Source organism: Vanessa atalanta, chromosome W (genome assembly GCF_905147765.1).
Source record: "Vanessa atalanta chromosome W, ilVanAtal1.2, whole genome shotgun sequence".
In the NCBI taxonomy this organism is placed as follows: Eukaryota; Metazoa; Arthropoda; class Insecta; order Lepidoptera; family Nymphalidae; genus Vanessa; species Vanessa atalanta.
Genome location: NC_061901.1, coordinates 4672796 through 4693286, shown reverse-complemented (window position 1 = coordinate 4693286; position 20491 = coordinate 4672796). Strand labels below are relative to the sequence as shown.

At 36.2% G+C, this 20491-nt stretch overlaps 1 protein-coding gene across 1 annotated transcript in view; it reads right to left on the bottom strand.

Moving 5' to 3' along the window:
* Positions 1–20491, bottom strand: part of LOC125075685 (gamma-aminobutyric acid receptor subunit beta-like) — a 79429-nt gene that overhangs the window by 12511 nt on the left and 46427 nt on the right. Inside the window, exons 3-5 of the mRNA XM_047687394.1 lie at positions 10955–11181; positions 10737–10819; positions 27–164 (exon numbers count right to left, since the gene is read on the bottom strand). Of these exons, the coding sequence (XP_047543350.1) occupies positions 27–164; positions 10737–10819; positions 10955–11181 (448 nt within the window). The remainder of the gene's footprint in view (positions 1–26; positions 165–10736; positions 10820–10954; positions 11182–20491) is intronic.

The following is a 20491-nucleotide window of genomic DNA, read 5'->3' as shown; positions in this document are numbered from 1 at the left end:
CAGTTCCTAGTTCATCGTATTTTTACCTGTTGTGAGTGATATCTCCATGGTTCGCTGACGGTGGCCAAGTACTTTGAATTGTGGTAGCGACAAATCTGTCGATACACTGACAGAATTGGGTCCCTCGTTCCATTTGTATCGGATGTCCCGCATGGTGTAGCCGACTGTGCGCAGCCATAATAAATAATAAATCATAACCCCAGGTCCAAACCAATCGTTATTGAGTTAAGATAAAAAAAAGAACTTGCGAATTCAACAAAAAAAATCTTGTATATTTCGATTAACACAATAGTAATCGATTTAATTTAAAGTGATATACAATTTTTATAGATTAGTAAAGATTTTTTTTTGTGTCATTAATACCTTGGGATATTTATGTTTAATACATCGAATAGTATTTATGATATTAAAATATGAAACTTGAATTTTTTACGTGCGTGCTAAAATAATGTTGATTTTTTTTGTTTTCTTTTTTTTTCTTTTTGTGTATTGTTATTTTATCTATTTTGTACTTTCCTACTTTGTTTTCGGCACCTCCCTTTTAGGACATCTTGTTAGACAACAGTCAGTGATCTATTCACTGACTGCTGTCCAACAAATAATATTAACTAGATTAAATATATGTTATTAATTAATTAATATAGAATACTGGATCATAAATATTTATACAATTATTAAAAATGTTCCGACTAGTCTGATTATTCGGCAAAGAGAAGCGACCTCGCGACTATCCTTGGTTTCTTACTATTGTAAGTATTTCTCAATAAAATGTATGTATATAAAAGTAATTTCATTAGATAGAAACCTTGATTGTAAATTAATACTTTTATTTCAGAATCTGTCTTACATCTCTCAATCTTTAAAATTAATCTATCGTAAAAAAAATGTGTATGATATTTGTAAAAAAAAAATTGCATTTTAAAAACAAAACAGTAAAATATCTTCATATCTTCAATAAATATCTATTAAATAATTCTTCTTATTTAAATAAAGGAGCAGGACTGTTTTGTTTTTATTATCACACTTCGTAATATTGAACCAAGATAACATGTACAATATGTAACAGTACATTTAAAAAAAATTAAGCATTCACTTCCTTATAAAAACAAAAAAAAAAAAACAAAAAAGTGTCTAACATATTTATATGATTTATAACCGTTCCGTCGGTTATATCAAATTTGTGACAAACAAAAATGTTGTCTCCATTAATATAGTTTTTTACTTATTTTTTTAATAAAATGGCTAAATCTTCTATCCTATTCGGCACTCTTCAATATTTACTGATGTTTTAGCGAGGTATAAAGAAACAGCCCGTTTTTGTTCTAAAAGACGAGATATCAATGTGGAATTTCGTCTGGCACATATGTACATATTAGACAATTCTGTGTTCTGATAAATTCAGTTCTCGTTGCAAATCAGGAAATGATTATGACAATGCGTCTCGATTTTAGATTTATATGTGCCATAGTACCATATTTCAAAGCAGTATTTATTGCCAGTTTTAGAATATATATGAAACAAGGAACTTCGTTAAAACCTGAATCACTTTCGTCATATTTCTATTGTTTTCGTAAATCTTTCTTATGTCTTCGCATACAACGACGTGAACTTTTTTCGTATCTATATTTCATTTATATTATAAACAGTTTTTATAATCTTCCGAAGGTGGCGATTGTAATTAAAAATACTATATTTGCTATCAAATAATTTATTCTCCATTATAACACAACAAAAATCACTTCACATTAATTACATAGTTAGATAATATCGCGATTTAGCACGTGACAATTGCGTCAGCTAACGCTTGCTTCGAGCAGCATAACGACGAACTAACTTCAAGTTCAAACTATCTTTGAGGCCCTTTTTAGGCTATTTATTTTAATTGTAAAAATGTGGGAACATCATATTTCCTTACAGTATTAGGCAGTATGTGTTTTATTTGCAATACTGATATTTGAAATTATCGTCAAGCTAGTGGAGCTGTAAAACTCACCACTCTCTTTGTATTCTAGATTAATCCATTCGTAAAGCTGAGGAATTATGTTTTCTGTAAAATATCGTTTGCCCGGTATGTTATATTTTGGTTTTATTTTTCTCATGTTTCTAGCCAGTATTTTCAACAATTGACACCGGCTGGTTGTTAAATCTTCTCACCAATCGCAATATATATGTCTCTTTATCTAGAGTCTTCTCATAACCATTGTACCGCAAAACTATCTTCAATATTTTGCTAAGTTTTCTAACATAAACAAACCTCGGAAGACACTAAAGTTGACGGAGTAGACACTGTTGTAAGTAGTTCTTCATTTGTGGTCGAACATTTGATCACAGAATCTAACTGAGGCATCGGGGTTGGATGTCGACATTTGATATAATTTCACACTCTTAATATTTGTCGTTTTCCCCTGTCCACCACAACAAATTATAATTTAACACTGGTTACACTTGACTTCCGGAATAATTGTCAATTAGACATAAAAACCATATACGAGACATGATTAAATTTAAATTGAGCTTTTTCACTTTACTATGAAGATAATAATTATCTTCATATATTATACTATAATATTGCGATTTGTTTACACAAAACACCACTCTGACTCGTACAAAAGCAAAAATCAAGAAACATTGCGAACTAAATGAAACTTGTTTCGACGTGACCACGAGACGATTGCGACTTGTCGCGAATCAGCTGTAGACGACGCGTTATGAAAATTATCAAATACACACGGTTTAGATTTAAATACAATATAACGATTATAATATTAAATTAATAGTAATATACGATTTTTACTACCCCAAATAATTTAGGACAAAAAAAAAACTTAACCCAGTTTTAACTCCAGGTAATACTTTTTTTTTATTGAGTTTTTTAACGAAAACTTATCAGTAGTATTGAAATAAAACTAGTTTTTTAACGGATTTATGCACTGATTGATGCAGTCTGCCCGTGACCACGAACACTGCAAAGTGCTCGAAACGTCGGGATGTTAAAATAATTAATATACGCGATTAAATCCGTTAAAAAACTAGTTTTATTTCAATGTGTAATAATCGCGAAAATCTAAGACAACATTATCAGTAGTAGCCCAGAAAATAGAAAATTCACATTACACATTTTTTCTCAATTAATGAAGCTTTTTTTGGAGGACTGAATATGGTAATACTTTTTTTTTCTCAAGACTTAATGGATCGCGATAGCGTGATCTTTTGGCAATTCCCATGAATACAAACAAAATCTGCTATAAAAATAAATACATATAAATAATATATATAGTAAGGAACACCCAAAATCAAAAGTATAAAACAGGCGCGCAGCCCTGTCACGCGCTCATTGGTCGGGTGTCGGTCGACGCGGAAACATCGCTCAACTTTAAAGTGTCAGTGTTTAAGCGGGTAGTTGTAAGTCGAATATTCTGTAAGTGAATTTTTGTTATTTAATGTTTACTGGTGATTATTTTGTTCCATATGTTTACTTTTATATTTGTTTACTAGGTGTTACCCGCGACTTTGCCCGCGTAGAATGTGAATATATTTACAAATAAAATTAAAATATTACGTTAATGTAATTGGTGTAAATGTACATTGGTGTGTATTTCAGCGATTAGGGTAGAATATCTAAAAACAGTAGCTCAAAAATAAAAATAAAGTTTCATGTTTCTACCTTCAAAAATGACAGTCTTCCAAACTATCCTATATACGTCAATATAAATGTCTATTTCTCCCCTTAGGTGTAAAATATCAGGAAACGCTTAAATACGTATACACTCATTTTTAATCGGTAGCCCAAAAATAAAATTCCATGTTAAAAGTGACCCACTCGTGAAAATTTTTTTTTATCTTTTGCGTAACGATGTCCTAGGGCTAATATTGAAAATAGAAATAGTTCCGATGGATCTTTTCTGCAGAATAAATACTATTTTAATATTTGCTGCATTACTCCAAACAACATTCTATATGACATAAGACTGTGAAAATTACTAAAATAAACTAGCCTAGCAGTACTTATGTTCATTAGTTATCTAATTGTTTTATTGCATAAATGGCACTACTTATTTTACCTGCTAGGGCATACAAATGGGTGCCCCACTGAAGTTTGGAGTCAAGGGTTATCCCTAAAAAGACCGTCGACTCAACAAACTCAAGTCTTTCATTATTCAAAATGACCGCAGAAGAATTTGACTTGACCTTGGCAGGGAAAACAAAAAACATTTAGTCTTTTTTTCATTTAGTACCAAATTATTCACGTTAAACCAACCAAGAACCCGCGACAGAGCACTGCTTACAACGTCATAGTTGTTTATTTTTCTGTCGAGTATAAAAATTAGAGTTGTATCATCTGTAAACAGTACAATGTCGCAAGTCTTATTTACAAAATAAGGTAACCCATTTATATATATTAAGAATAGGAGAGGTCCTAAAATTGAACCCTGTGGTACACTCATGTGCGCAAGAGCGCCATTTGATTCTGCACCGGTAACAACAACCTTCAAAACTCTTTCATTAAGGTAGGAGGAAATAAATTTCAATGCAGGGCCCTTGATTCCATAATATTTAAGTTTTTCTAGAAGAATATCATGCCTTACGCAATCGAAAGCTTTAGATAAGTCATAAAAAACTCCAATAACATTGAGTTAAAGCATAATAAAAATTGATTAAGCATGATTTAAAAAAAAAAAACTTAATACTGGCAAAATTGAGATTGGTCTATAATCGTTTGGGTCATTTTTATCACCGGCCTTAAATAATGGGATTACTTTACTTAATTTTAAAAGATCTGGAAAAATACCAGATTGTATACAATTATTAAAGATGATAGAACAAGGAGCCAAGTCGACAATTACGTTGTTAATAATTGTAACTGATAGATCCCATAGATCGCTGATTTTTTTAAGATTTAATGTTTTAAATTTTTTTAATACATCGTACGGAGTTATACTCTCAAAAGAAAATTCTAACTCATTCTAGGGAACGTAACACTTAAGTAAGTCAAAGGCGTCATTGGGTGACGCATTAAGTCCTTTAGTAGTATTCAAAGGAATATTAGAGAAATATTCTTCGAATTGGTTGGCCACATCTAAATCTTCACTTACAATATTCCCTTTTATATTAAGGGAAAATTGCTTTGCATCATTCATTCATTATCATCATTCTACCTGTCTCCGAATTTATAATATCCCAAGTAGTTTTCATTTTATTTTAAGATTCTATTTTTAATATGCACCGAACGAGCTGTTTGACAAACTCGTTTAAATAACTTGGAATATTTTAAACAATTATTATTATTTTTTTTATTATATTATTATATTTTCAACAAAATTGAGAAATTTACAATTACGATTATATTTCTTTAGTTCATATAGATCATATAATTTATTTAGACTTATATAGGTACCGGTACTGGCCTAATAGATACAATAAATAAAGTTTTCTATTATGTAATCTGCTATAATGACCGAATCGGAACCATTTTGTCGGAAATATGTGAAAATATCATATGGTGGCTTTCCGATGATTTTCTGATGGTGGTGGATCTGATAGTAAAAACGCTCTTAGGCTGTTTCTCTGCTGGTTTGTGGATTGGTTGCCTTATCTTTTATCTATCTATACATATGTACATATTATAAAATTGGAGTGTCTGTAATATCTTGTAATATTAAAAAAAAAACATTTTCTACTAAATGCATATGTACGGTTTTTTTTTTTTTTTTTTATTGCCCGGGAGGGCAAATGACTCTGCTCCACCTGATGGTAAGTGGTAGCAGAGTCCAAACGCGACGACGGCTAGTGCAGTTGGGAAAGGTGATCTGCTCTAGCCGCCCCCGCCTTGCCGGCCCGCAAGATGCCTCTTCACGCCTCGCTTGAAGGAACCCAGGTCATAAGAGGAGGGGAATACGTGCGCTGGTAAAGAATTCCATGTTTTGGAAGTGCGACAAAGAAAAGAGTTGCCAAATTTCTTTGTACGCGATGGAATTGATGTCACAGTTAGGCGGTGACATCGAGAACCAGCACGCGTGGACTTGTGAAGGAAAGGGGAAGCAGGAATAAGGGAGAATAGTTCCTCTGAGCACTCGCCGTGACACATTCGATAGAAAGCGCTGAGTGCCGCTATCTCTCGACGCAATTGTAAAGGCTCGAGGGTGTTGGTGACCTTTACATCGCCAATAATGCGAACCGCACGTCGCTGCAACCGATCCAAGGCCTCCAGTAGGTACTTAGCGGAGCCATCCCAGAGGTGCGAGCAATATTCAACGCAGGACCGTACCTGTGTTTTATACAGCAGGAGCAGTTGAGCAGGCGTGAAAAAACGCCGCACCTTGTTCAGGACTCCGAGTTTACGTGAGGCTGTTTTTATAACAGCCTCGATGTGATCCCTTGGATTGAGGTCGCACCGAACGTCGATTCCCAGTATGGCGACTTTGCTATGTATCTCCAGCGTGGTGCCACAGAGGGAAGGAGGAGGGGAAAATGGTGACTTTTTCGCTGTGAGAGCGCACACCTGTGTTTTCTTGGCGTTAAACTCAACAAGATTGTCAGAGCCCCATTTGGCGATGAGTCCTAACGTCCTATCGAGCTCAACAACAAGATCCCTCCGTCTCTCCTCAGTTTCCGCCCGTCCAGCCGCTGCGCGTCCGTGGTATCCCCCGTGCACTGTACTGTCATCTGCATAGCAATGTATGTTCCCGAGAGAGAGCATATCATTGATATGCAGAAGAAAGAGCGTGGGGGATATCACAGACCCCTGGGGGACTCCAGCATTCACTACATGGGATTTTGAAGCGCAACCATCAACTAGAACGCGAAGGCTGCGCTTGTGTAGGAAGCTAGCAATCCAGGTGCAGAGCTGAACCGGCAGACCGTATGCCGGCAGCTTGGAGAGAAGACTTCTGTGCCAGACTCTGTCGAAAGCCTTGGAGATATCGAGGCTGACGGCCAACGACTCTCCACGCTTATCGATAGCTTCACCCCAGAGGTGTGTTACGTACGCTAGAAGATCACCTGTGGACCGTTTTGGTCGAAACCCGTACTGACGATCATTAATTAGACAGTGATCTTCTAGGTAATGGATCAGTTGGTTGTTTAAGATCCGTTCCATCACCTTACAAAGAACTGAGGTGATAGCTATTGGCCGATAATTTGCCGGGTCAGATCGATCCCCTTTTTTGGGAACCGCTTGCACATTAGCTTCTCTCCAAGAATCCGGCACACATCCTGTAGAAAGAGACAGCTGGAACAGGCGCGTTAACACAGGAGACAGCTCCGCTGCACACTTCATCAGCACTATGGCTGGTATTCCATCGGGACCGCTAGCTTTCCGCACATCAAGTGATTGTAGCTCTGCACGTACATCACGTTGCCTGATTTTGATGTCAGGCATCGTGTAGCCACATGAAGGAATTGTTGGTGGCAGCGCACTACAATCATTGATTACGGAATTATCCGCAAAGAGTTTTGCCAGAAGATCAGCTTTCTCCTGCGGACTGTGAGCTAGCGATCCGTCCGGATACCTGAGCGGTGGCAGCGAAGGTTGACAGAAATTGCTTTGCACAGATTTGGTCAGACGCCAGAAGCTACGGGAGCCTCTAGGTTGTGAAATAAGGTCATGGCCAAACCGCGCAATGCGCTGTGCATCCGCTCTTGTGTATGCCTTCCTACAAGACTTGGAAGTTTTATTGTAGGTTGCTTTCAGTGAGTCAATGTTAGATGCCCCACTAACGCAGCCATTGATCCACGCGCGATAAGCCGCCTGCTTAGAAGACACAGCATCGGCACATTCGCGAGTGAACCAACGGTTACGCGTACCCTTACTGGCGAGGTCTGAGTTAGGAATGTAGTATTCCATCCCCAACAGGATCTCACCAGCAATAGCAGCGGCGCTAGCTGTCGGGTCATTCTCACTGAAGCAACGCTCCTTCCAAGGGACTGACGCATAGTAATCGCGCAAACCGTCCCAATCTGCCGACTTATAGTGCCAAATGCGACGTTTGCTTACCGTTGGTGGCGGCAGCTTGGCCTGTGGCACTTTGGTAGATATCAGGCAGTGATCCGAAGAACCAAGTGGAGCCCGAACCTCAACCTGATATTCCACCGGGTGGCTAGTCAGCAGAAGGTCCAATAGGGAAGGCGCTTGCCCGTCAATGTCTGGGATCCTGGTGGGCTGATCAACCAACTGGGTCAAGTCATGCGTGAGAGCGAAAGCATGGGCAGTCCTTCCTGCATGGTCAGTTTTGGAGGACTTCAACCATGATTCATGGTGAGCGTTAAAGTCCCCCAAAAACACCAGTTCCGCGTTAGGAAACTGCTCTTGCGCAGCATCTGCCACCCGACTAAGATGGTCAAATAGTCGGCTTGTCTCCAAGTCACCATTGTGGGATCTGTAGAGGCACACGTAGACCCGACTCTGACGAACCAAGTCCACACGTACCACTAACAGGGAGAAGGAAGGGTCCTCCAAGCAGCGCAGACGGTGACAACAAACATCCGTCCTGACGAACAAGCATACTCCGGCTTTCGCTTTGAAGGATTCTTCAAGCATGTAGCCGGGATAATTAAGGTAGCTGGTATCGACAGGACGGAGTATTTGAGTCTCCGTCAGAAACAACATTGCTGGCCGTGCTGTCTCGAGATGGTGGTGGACAGCATTGAGGTTAGCGTGGAGTCCACGGATGTTAACGAACTCAACCTCAAACAGCGTGGGAATGGTGGGGGTGTGCACCGCTGTACGACCGTCATTTCTTTTATGCACTGTCATGGATAGGGGGAAAAAAGAGGAAGAGACGTGAAGCGAGCGATGCGTTGCCACGATAAGGACGGTCAAAGTGTGGAGCTGTGTTTCCCCAATAAGTTGCCAGAAGAGAAAATAAACCGACCCGCCGGGCGGAAGAAACGGTCTGTTTTTTCCAGCTAATCTGTGGAACAGCTGGACCGATTTTGACGAGACTTTCACTGGCAGATAGCTGATTTAATAAGGAGTAAATGAGGCTATTTTTATTTAAGAATTATATATAAAATAATAAAAAGTCACGCTGCAATATTCAAATACTGTCTAGTACCGCGCGCAGAACCTCGCGCATGACATCACTCCGCCGTCACGTCGTCACCTCCCACCAACGACTTAATATCACAAAAGCTGCCTAATACAGAATTAATAAGTTATAGTAAAATCTGGGAACTGAACAATAACGTTTTTGTTAAATCAAACGCGCACGAAGTGGCGGGCACAGCTAGTAGTAAATATATCTCTGGAAAGCAAAATACAAGGAAAATCTTATCATATCACTTTTTATATACACCGAAAGCATTTTTAGTACCCATAAACTCATAAAATCATCATTTCAATTTTCAAAGGCGTAACAACATATACATTTGTCACATAACACAGTCCCTGTCCGACGACTAAAAATTCACACTATGTCAAATCCAAAACCCAGTCAGTTGCTTTAAAAGAACAACTCCAACCTCATGGGACACTTGATAAGTAGTATATTTAGTGGTCGTAAGGGATATATAAAATCATTCGGCAGGGACGCGTGCATACAAAAAACCGCAATTTTATGTTGCTATTTAAAAAATAAAAAAGCAAACATTATAGAAGTTTTTATAAATCTAGTAAGAGGGGAAAATGAAAAATTTGTAATCGAAGAAAACTTTATTCAGTGCATAGTGCATCTAGTATACTAGATATAATACTTTTATACATTTTGCAATCGTTCACTTTGGATATGTTTTGCGGCAACAATTTCAGAAGTTTCACCTTTTTACGCCAAATTACTGTATGGGTTACATTTCTTCGTATTTCATTTTAAATAATATGATAATTTTTCATTGAAATTGATAATTAAGAAGCATTTTTTTTCTTTATCAATATAGATTTTCTGAAAGTGCTTTTTTAGCTGCTGAGTAAGTAGTTGATATATCAATCTTCTTTTTGTCTTAATTTTTCTTTGTAATCGTCTTAGGTTTCAGTGGTGATCTTCGTCCAATACTCATTTAATCCTATTCATGTACAAATAAGTATTCGTTAATCGTGACTAGTAGGTAGGGCGTTTACTAGCATGTATCATGCTCCCTCAACTCGAATTCCTTCCGATTCCTTGCGGCTAATCCAGGCAAATTAGACAGTTTTTTTCTGATTTTTCCTATTTTCCTTTTTGAATATTAATTCAAAGAAGATTGTTTCAAAGAAGATTCTTTTTGAAGATTGTTTCAAAATGATTAGTGGTTTCTTTATCTGAATGATATCAATCATTATGTTTAATATATTATAAAAGAACATATTTCAACATAACAGTCAATATTTTCTTCTAACTACTAAAAAGAAACGAAAGTTATTAAATATTTTATTTATTTATAAAATTCACAAAAGAAAAATAAATTTATCTCGCCCATATATGCCCATGACTCAAAATAGAGTCATCTAACTTGTGTTTACACGTCCACGTTTCCGGTTTTTCCGCGAAAATTTTAGATTTTTCCGTTTATATTATTATTTTCGTAAGATTTAGATAGTCGTATGGAAAAATCCCTACTCACAAGAGGTAGGGACAGGGAACGTAGTTAGTGACTTAAAAAAGTTAAAATCGAATAAACATGATAAACATGACACTGATAGAGCGGAAAAGTCTCTGTTCAATGGTATATATTATATGTTCTTACGCCTCAATATTCCGTAGGACATTTCCAGCGGATATAATATAAGCAATTTTAAGCTTATTCAAACTATTCTAGATATTTACAACTCTCTATTTCTATGTGGCACAGTTGACGGTCCATTGGAAAATATTGCAGATCCATAGGACACGATGCGGTAATTGTCAATCTGAAAACGACAAAGAATATTTATTGTTGATTGTTTATTCCATCTTTATATGTTATTTTAATATATGAATTAACATAATATCTCATTATAAGTTATTAACATTTCATATTATTAAATACGAAGGTTATGCTTTACCTGATACTTCTAGTAATGGAGCCCGAATAATGGATACGGATGAATTCGTTGCTTGTCGTCGCAGTGTGGAAATATGATTGCTTTTCGTTCACGAAAAACGTATCTGGTACCCATATGTCCTTTATAAATTCAGAGCCGACCGATAAAGTTTCGACACCAGGTATCTCTTTGTATGCCAATCTAGGATCAGTCCAAAACTGTCTGAAGTAAAAGTCCAGGGTAAAATCCTGAAGAAATAAAAAAGGTGAAAAATATTCGTAATAAAAAAAATGTGTTACATTGATATGTAGCGATTACAGACAGAGATTTCACAGATAAATTTAATAAAAATGTGAAAGCTAAAAAGAAGATCTACTTAAATGGTATTGAATGTTAACTATTACTGTGTCTATTATTGCCGTGTATCAGATGGGATATCGCATCGGAACGTTAGTGTTTTACTTATAAACTGAAGTCAAAACAATTATTTCTATGTTTCTAACTTAGAAAATGTGTGAACTTTGATATAAACTTTTATTCCCAATTCCTCTTGGGTGATTCTGTTTTAATCGTTATAGAAGCTTAATACCAATATCTAACGTAAGTAATAACAACCTTCTATCGTAGGTTTCACCCTCTTAGGTGATGACTTCTCAAAATACTCTAACGGATGTTCTCATGAACAAGAGCCGTATATAGGCTATATACTAGCTGTTACCTGCGGCTTTGCCCGCGTAGAATATGAATATATTTACAAATTAACTTAAAATATTACGTTAATGTAATACCACATTGGTGTTTATTTCAGCCCTAAGGGTAGAATATCCAGAAACGCTTAAATGCAAATCAACTCATTTTAATCGGTGGCCCAAAAATAAAATTTCATGCTTCTAACTTCCAGACTAACCTGTATACAAAATGTCAAACTCTATTTCTTCCCCTAGGCGTAAAATAGTATCCAGAAACGCTTAAATACGAATCAACTCTATTTAATCGGTAGCCCAAAAATAAAATTTTGAGCTTCAAAATGACAGGCTTCCAGGCTATCCTATATACGTAATGTCAACCCAATTTCTCCCCTCAAGTGTAAAATATCCAAAAACGCTTAAATGCGAATCTACTCATTTTAATCAGTATCCCAAAAACAGTTTTTTGTTTTTAATTTATAAAATGACGGACTTCCATAACAACTTTCATCCCTTATTTCAGAGGTAGAATATCAAGAGAAGCTTTAATACGTATATACTAATTTTTGATCAGTATCCCAAAAATAAAGTTTCATGTTTCTATCTTAAAAATGACGGCCTTCTGTACAAACTTTCAACCCTTATATCACCCCCGTAGGGGTAGAATATGCAGAAACACTTAAATAAGTATCTACTCCTTTTAATCAGTATGCCAAAAATAAAGTTTCATATTTTTAACTTAAAAAATTACGGACTTCCATACGAAAGATCAACCCCAATTTCACCCCTTTAGGGGTAGAATATCCAAAATTCCCTCCTAGTGGGTGTCATGATATGTTAGTTTATAAGTGTAGAGCCTAAAATATAAGTTTTATGCTTATCTCCCTTTTCAACCCTTTAAATTTCATTTAAATCGGTCCAGTAGTTTTGGCATGAAAGCAAGACAGACAGACAGAAATACGGACAGACAGACAGAGTTACTTTCGCATTTATAATATTAAATAAATAACTAATAATAATAATAATTAAAATAATATAATAATATATAGTATATAGTATGGAAGTATGGATGTTATATATATTTGGCCCCCTAAAGAAATTAATTTTAAAAATCTTCTCATCTACGTTATATAAGGAATTTCTGTGTAAAATTTAATTCTGGTAAACCTACCGGGTTAGGCTGTGCTTTTTATGTCAATCAGTATTATTTTTTAATTTAATTATCTAGATAGGTGCGTTTCATGCTATGATATTATGAACGAAGCATCATCTAAACATAGTGTTTAATAGATACTATAATCAGAATAACATAATAAACCAAATGACTATAAAAAAAGCATCACTTTAAGTCTGGTTTTGTTTGTTCTGTTAAGCTGTTTTATATACCTTGAACTCGTGGACGGTCATTACTATTTATTTTTGTATATCGTTATGTATTTACCTTGTCTACATATTTTAAGAATATTCACGATTTATAGGTTTTTAGGCGCTACGGGATGTGCAGCACCTTTAGCCTTTCGCCTATCAACTCATCATTCATTTAATTAATCAAAACAAAGACGCAGTAAATAGTATCTCAAATTTCATTGGCCTAAAACTACAATGACGATAGAAGAAGAAAATGTACAGGACAGGATCACGAAGAGCTAATGTTTTGTTACTTTGTATTGAAACGCGACGACACACAATCTGACCAAGCAAGAAGAATTTTGAAACAAAATCTCATTTCTCACGAACTACTGAACTCAATAAACATTCTCACCAATCCGATTCAAATAATTAATATTATGAAAAATCAATTCAAATAATTAATAAATGCATGTTAAGCAGATTAATATTAGAACCAGAATTGCAATGAAAAAGCCCACCAGCAAAAAGGAGAGGTTGATGGACTATTCTTACCTTTATCTAAAGAGGGTAATTTATTTAGAAAACTTATAAAAAACCCATATTACCCCCTTCAGTTAAAGGTAAGTACCGTCAACGTCTGATTTTATTTGTAATACATATCAAAGAAGAGCTATATTAAATTAAGCAAAAGTGATAGAAGAAAAGTTGAAATTACCAAGCGGCAAACACACCAACATAGAAATAAAGAAGAGAATAATAAAGAAGCAAAGCTAATTCTGGCAATAAAAAATAAATTTAGTGCAAACTGTACTTTAGTGCAAGCAAGCTTATCGCTTATTATAAAAATAATTATTTCATGTACAAAGGATAATACTTGTAATAAAAATATATAATATATATTAAAATTTATATACTATCACTTCTAAAAGTAAACATATAAGAAATCCTAGTTTAAGCTAAATTTATTTTTATATGGTATTAGTAGGTGGACGAGCAAATGGGCCACCTGATGGTAAGTGGTCACCACCGCCCATAGACAATGGCGCTGTAAGAAATATTAGCCATTCCTTACATCACCAATGCGCCATTTACCTTGGGAATTAAGATGTTATGTCCCTTGTGCCTGTAGTTCCACTGGCTCACTCACCCTACAAACCGGAACACAACAATACTGAGTACTGCTGTTTGGCGGTAGATTATCTGATGAGTGGGTGGTACCTACCCAGACGGATTGCACAAAGCCTTACAACCAAGAAATAATTATAGAAATAATATTCACTTCTTTGAGACAACTATGGAGGATATTCTTAAAATGATATAAATTAGTAATAATTTTTTAATTCTATGTGGCGACGTGAATGTAAACTTATTTATTAAGTTTAGAAACGACCTTCAGTGTTCAGTTGGTCATCTTGTTCAAGTAATTTCATTTAACCCACAGATTAAGTGAACCGATTCGACCAACCAAAGCACTTCTACGTTTATTGACAGTATGTTTTGTAATTATAAAAAAATATAGAGTATCGATTATAAATAACCAAACTTCCGACCGAATGTGGTCAAAGTTTTTGCTGGAAAAAAATAAATATTTTTTTGAATGAATACTAAAGTTAATTAATAATATATGTCGACGCAAAAGCATTTTTAGTCTTAGCTAATTATTTTAAGTTAGTCTTTTAACGATTACTTTATTTACGTAAATCACGTTGTAGAAAATAAGTATTGATTAATTTGTCGTGTATAGTTAATCGGATCTTTTAACCCGTTTTATGTTGCTGTAAATTCATATTGCAATTTATTATGAATATTACTTGGGTAAAAATATTTTTTTGGACAATTAATTTAAAATTTAACGTTGGCATAGCAGTCGCATAACAACTAAAATGTTTTGTAGCAAATAAATTAAATTATTATGAAATCGTTGTTCAAAAATTATAAATCGAATTTACAGATAGTAATTGGTGATTTTTAATGTGAATTTTCAAATGGAAAAGTGTTTCCGCCGGACAAAGCTATTCTTTAAAAGTGCCGATAAAGATGGCGGAATAGATTTTTATTTGAGCTTCGGTGCAAACAAGTGGTGTCAGTGTTGTGTTCAATTATATCTGGTGAGTTGAGAATTTGTTATTTTGATTCTAGTTTAACTTCTTACAATAAAAAATAGCTTTTATTTTAATTTGCTGGTTATTATTTGAAATACAGATTTTTGTTTAAATATGTGTTTCATTATTTGTGATGAGCGTACCAAATGATACAAATTGTGACGTCAGCAGGACGTCAGCACTGCCGACGTCACTCTAAAAACTCCGATGGTCCAGATCCTCCGTTACATATTTAAAAATTATTTTTTTTGTAATAATACAAAATTAAAGTTGAGTGACTGGACTATTGGTACTGTTAGAGTGTTTTGTGTTTTAAAAATCTGCTCACGATAGAATGGAAGTTCAAGTACACTTTGATATAATGAGTTGTAAGGGATAATCATTAAGAACAGGGATGCATCAATACGCCTTTTTGCCGATATATCGGTATCGGTATCGGATGCATCCCTAATTAAGAAACATTATTATTTAATAATCTAGCTGCGTCTAATGTAGATGATTTTAAATGAAATGTTATTTTATTAGGTATATTATCAAAAAATATTTCAAATCAATTTTGATTTAAAAATATCATATATTTAGAGCCGAGATGGCCCAGTGGTTAGAAAGCGTGCATCTTAACCGATGATTTCGGGTTCAAACCCAGGCAGGCACCACTGAATTTTCATGTGCTTATAATATAATTGGTGTTTATAATTCATCTCGTGCTCGGCGGTGAAGGAAAACATCGTGAGGAAACCTGCATGTGTCTAATTTCAAGGAAATTCTGCCACATGTGTATTCCACCAACCCGCATTGGAGCAGCGTGGTGGAATATGCTCCCAACCTTCTCTTCAAAGGGGGAGGAGGCCTTAACCCAGCAGTGGGAAATTTACAGGCTGCTAATGTAAAAAATATTTCAAATAAATACATTGTTTTAGTATTATTTGAAGTAAGTATTATTTATCTGTAATCTTGAACTTTTGCAAAAGAAAGAAAGAGTATGACGAGTTACAAATTAGTAACTCGTCACACTCTTTCTTCACACTTTCGTACGTTTCGTTAAAGAAGAAACGAAACCGCTATCACATTCTATCAAGACCACAGCAATCTCCGATCGTCACTTGAAAAACAAACTGATGGAAACTTTCCATCGCAAGATTAAGATTATTTATGCCGAAAAGAAAAAAATTGTTGCTCCGTTTGACGTCGACGTTGTAACCTACTAGGATTTATTCAAAAGTATGTCGATGAAAGAAAATATTCGGTCCATTGCAAAAGACATAAGAGAGGAAACTGTGAACTACACCACGACAAAATTACCCCATGACCTTTCTGCAGAAGATTTACTGAAAGGAGAATGCAATTCCGTACCAGAGCTTTTGACTTGCTTCCTGGAGGCATTAATTTTAGGCGATGCGTCACGTATATCAAAGAAAAAGCGTGAAACTCAAAAAAGTCGCAACGAACTCACGATTTTTTCTCTCGGACAAGATCTGATGAACGCTACGTACAGTCGCAGAGTTTTAACATCGAAACACGTTTCTTTGGGGTTGGCAGTGAAGAGCATATGCAACAGCAAAAAAATTGTCGAGTTACTATCCAAGTTTGGGCATTGCTGCTCTTATACGACACTCGAAGAACTGAAGACTGAATTGACATATTCAACGATAAATTCGACATACGCATGTCCGGAGGACATTGCACGCCGCCCTGATTTGAATAATGGAGTCGCGTTTGATAATTTTGATCGCTTTGTTGACATACTCGATGTTAAAGACACACTGCACGACACGGTGGGGATCATTTTTCAAGATATCATTCCTAATGAAGAGGCAATCATATCACCAGCTATTTTCCGTGAAGACAATTCCACCACCAATGCAACTGCTCACGCAAGTACAGCAGAAATATCGCTGAGTTCTGTACGCAGGAGGATAAAACGCAGGACGTTCGAAAAGGTCACATTTGAGTTACGACCATTTACAAAAAAAATGAAGATTTCAGGATGGAATGAGCTTTATGTTTCACAACTTAATTACCCACCTGATAATTTGACGAAATCTATCCAACTGGATACTGCGTGGATGCTGTTACACAAGCTCAACGTTGACGATGTTCCCATGTGGGTCTGCTATCAAAGCATGATTACAATTGACATTTCACCAGTCCAGAAAGTCTCGTATCTCACACCGATTAATTTATTTCCAACCAATCATTCGACTGTATTGATAACTCTGGAAATCAGTCAAGAAATTGCAGCTGAATGCGAAGCCTCCTACATTCAAATGACGTATGATTTGGCCATCGCTTGAATGAGTTATTAAGCTCAAGAATCCCCCCAATTCGACAACATTTTTATTCATTTGGGGGCTTTCCATATTGAGATGGCTTTCTTCAAAGCGCTTGGGACCTTCATAGAAGAGAGTGGATTGACTAATATAATGGTTGAGACTAATCTGATTGCGAGTGGATCTGTCGTTGGGTTCATTTCCGGGATTGTAATTTTTACAATAGATGTAAACGATTACATCCAATTATGGCTTTGGCGTTGGAGCAATTACATTTCGAGTCATTCCTTGATCGCAAACATTCCACGATTTCAAAATCGGTGATAGATTATCTCGCCGAGTTCATGCAACACAAAGGTGTCTCTCCGCAACTCGACAACGCCGAAACTCAGCAGTTGATCCAATGGTACGAAGAATATACAGCAGAATCTCTTCAAGGTAAACACGGAAAAACGTGCCAATTTTACGCGATGTACACCGATTTTGTCAATCTCTATCACTTCTTTGTTCACAGTTTTAGAACAGGAGATTTGAATTTGTTCTTTTACGCTCTTGGAAGAAACGTAATTTTATTCTTTCATTATAATCTACAAAACTATAGTCGATGGCTGACATACTATATAAATCAATTGCTGCACGTCGATGAAACACATCCAGGCCTCCGATCTGAATTGGCTCGGGGTTTTTTTTGGGATTCCAAGGACTCCGAAAGCTTTCTCTCGAATTCCGGTTGACCTAACGCTGGAACAAATCATCAATGGTGACGCAGCACGCCGACTTACCGGAATAACAAATCTGACAAATTCAATTGGTGCTAGACAGCGCTGGGCGAAAAATCACGGAGCTCGAACGCGAATAATATCGCACGTACAGTTAGTACGGTACAGTAGTAGTAGTACAAGCAGGACTGAACAAGAACCAAGATATCTCCGCTGAGCAAAATCCACAGTGTATGGAGAAAGATAAGAAGCAACTTTAAGATTTTGTGGAAGGTATTCGTCAGACAATAAAATTCATTTTCTTTCTCAATCGATGCTGATAAATTGTTTAACGTCTCGAGTGGACAAGCTGCAACTCCTGAAGTAGCGAATAGCTTGTTGAACGCAGTAACAAAGGGAACGGAGTTACGAGACAAATTTATTGCTGAATACAATGACAACTCTGTGAGATTTTACGCAAAAATACAAAAAAATGCAGTACTGACTTTCGCGAGCATGAAGAAAAAAAAAAAAAATCAGATCGGCCGAAAAGTACTTGAAGTTCGTCTCCAGCGTTACTTATTTGGCCGATTGTTGTCTTTATTTTAGACGCGCAAATTGATCTTGAAAAGATGCTCCGTTTTCCAATAACGCCAATTCCACTGTCTTTGTGTCACATAGATGGTTCTATAAACAAAACTGTTAAATCGGTGCTGGTGAAAGTGTTGGAAGATCAAAGTGAAGACAATGAAAAACCCTCTAATGTGGACATGGTAATCATCGATGGCTTCTTCTTGTTAAATACCATGACAGACATGCCTCGAACGTTTGGAAATGTATCAAAAAAACTCTTGGCAGTTTTAGTAAAAAATCAAGGAAATGAAATTGCCATAGTTTTTGATCGGTACTTTACACCTTCCATTAAAGACTATGAGCATAATCTCCGCAACAGTGTGAATGACGGACTAAAGACTACCACATCAGCGGTCCTCAGCAAATCCGATTAGTAGACTTTGCGAAGGACTTAAAAATATCAAGTTCAAAGAAGCTCTAGTCAAGTTTTTCATGTATCATTGGAATAGTCAAGAGATGGCCGTTATTATTTGCAACAAATCAATCTATTTGAACCACGACTTGTGCTACGTCTTCAAAGTCGTCGATGGAATAGTGCAGAGAACATTCGATGATAAGCTCTCATGCTTAAGTCACGAAGAAGCCGACATGAAGACAGTTTTCCTTGCCTGTTAATTGCCACAAGGTTCTACAACAATCATTCGAACATCAGACACAGATATTCTGGTCATTATGTTGGCAAATGTGGAGCATTTGAACGAATCGGTTAGAGTGTGGATGGATCTCGGAGTCGGTAATGCACGTCGCTATTTAGATGTTTCGGCACTGTCAATTCAGTTAGGCTCAATGCTTTCACGCGCACTGCCTGCTTTCCACGCTTTAACAGGATGCGATTTTAATCCAGCATTGTATAAACGAGGCAAAAAGAAACCTTTTGATATTTTGAGAAAATCTGAGATCTTTCAAAAAGCGCTCGCTGATGTTGGGTCCGATCGTTGTGATATCCAAACAATTTTCCCCACGCTTCAATCTTTTATATGTCACATGTATGGACTGAAGAAACTCGCTGATGTCAACGAAGCTCGATTCGACATTTTTAATAGAACATACAAGGTGCAAGACACATCGAAGCCGTTCTCGTTGGAAGTACGCAACTACGACGCTTGCAATTTACCCCCATGCCAGTCAGAGCTATACCAACATCGCCTCAGAACTCGGTACATAGCCAATTTGTGGAGGAATGCTTACAAATCCGACATCACTGACCTTGCACCAACCGATCATGGGTGAATGAAAATAATAATAAATTCGAGTTCACGTGGTTTATCGGGAATCAATTGTCCGATGTGTATGAAAATGTTGTTGTATCGCTGGATATTCTGCGCAACGAGAATGACACTGAGGACAGCAATGACGAGACGCTTGATTCAGGTAAATTTTTGTACTTCTATAATATTCTCTCAACAAAATTACTGAATAAAAATAATTGTTACGGATGTTGCAGGCACTCAGCAGGAAAGAATTGTGGATGAGGAGCCACAATATGAAAGTTCCAGTGAAGAAGAAGAAGAAGATGAATTGTATTGAGCAAAAATGTAAAGGTCATACATAACAATACAATTATAATACAATTTTTATATCATTTCATTTTTTTATACAATAAATAATACAATTCGTACAACATTTCATCTACATGGTTGGTTACGTTGGTTGTATCTATCGCTTTGTCATTCTTAAATTTCCCGTTTTATCAAGGAGAAAGAAAGGAAAAAAAAGAATCCAAAAAACCTTTTTCGGTCAGATTGAGAGAACCCACCATAATTTTTGTCAGATTAAGGAAATATGCTTTCAGGATACCGAGATAAACCTCCTCTATGAA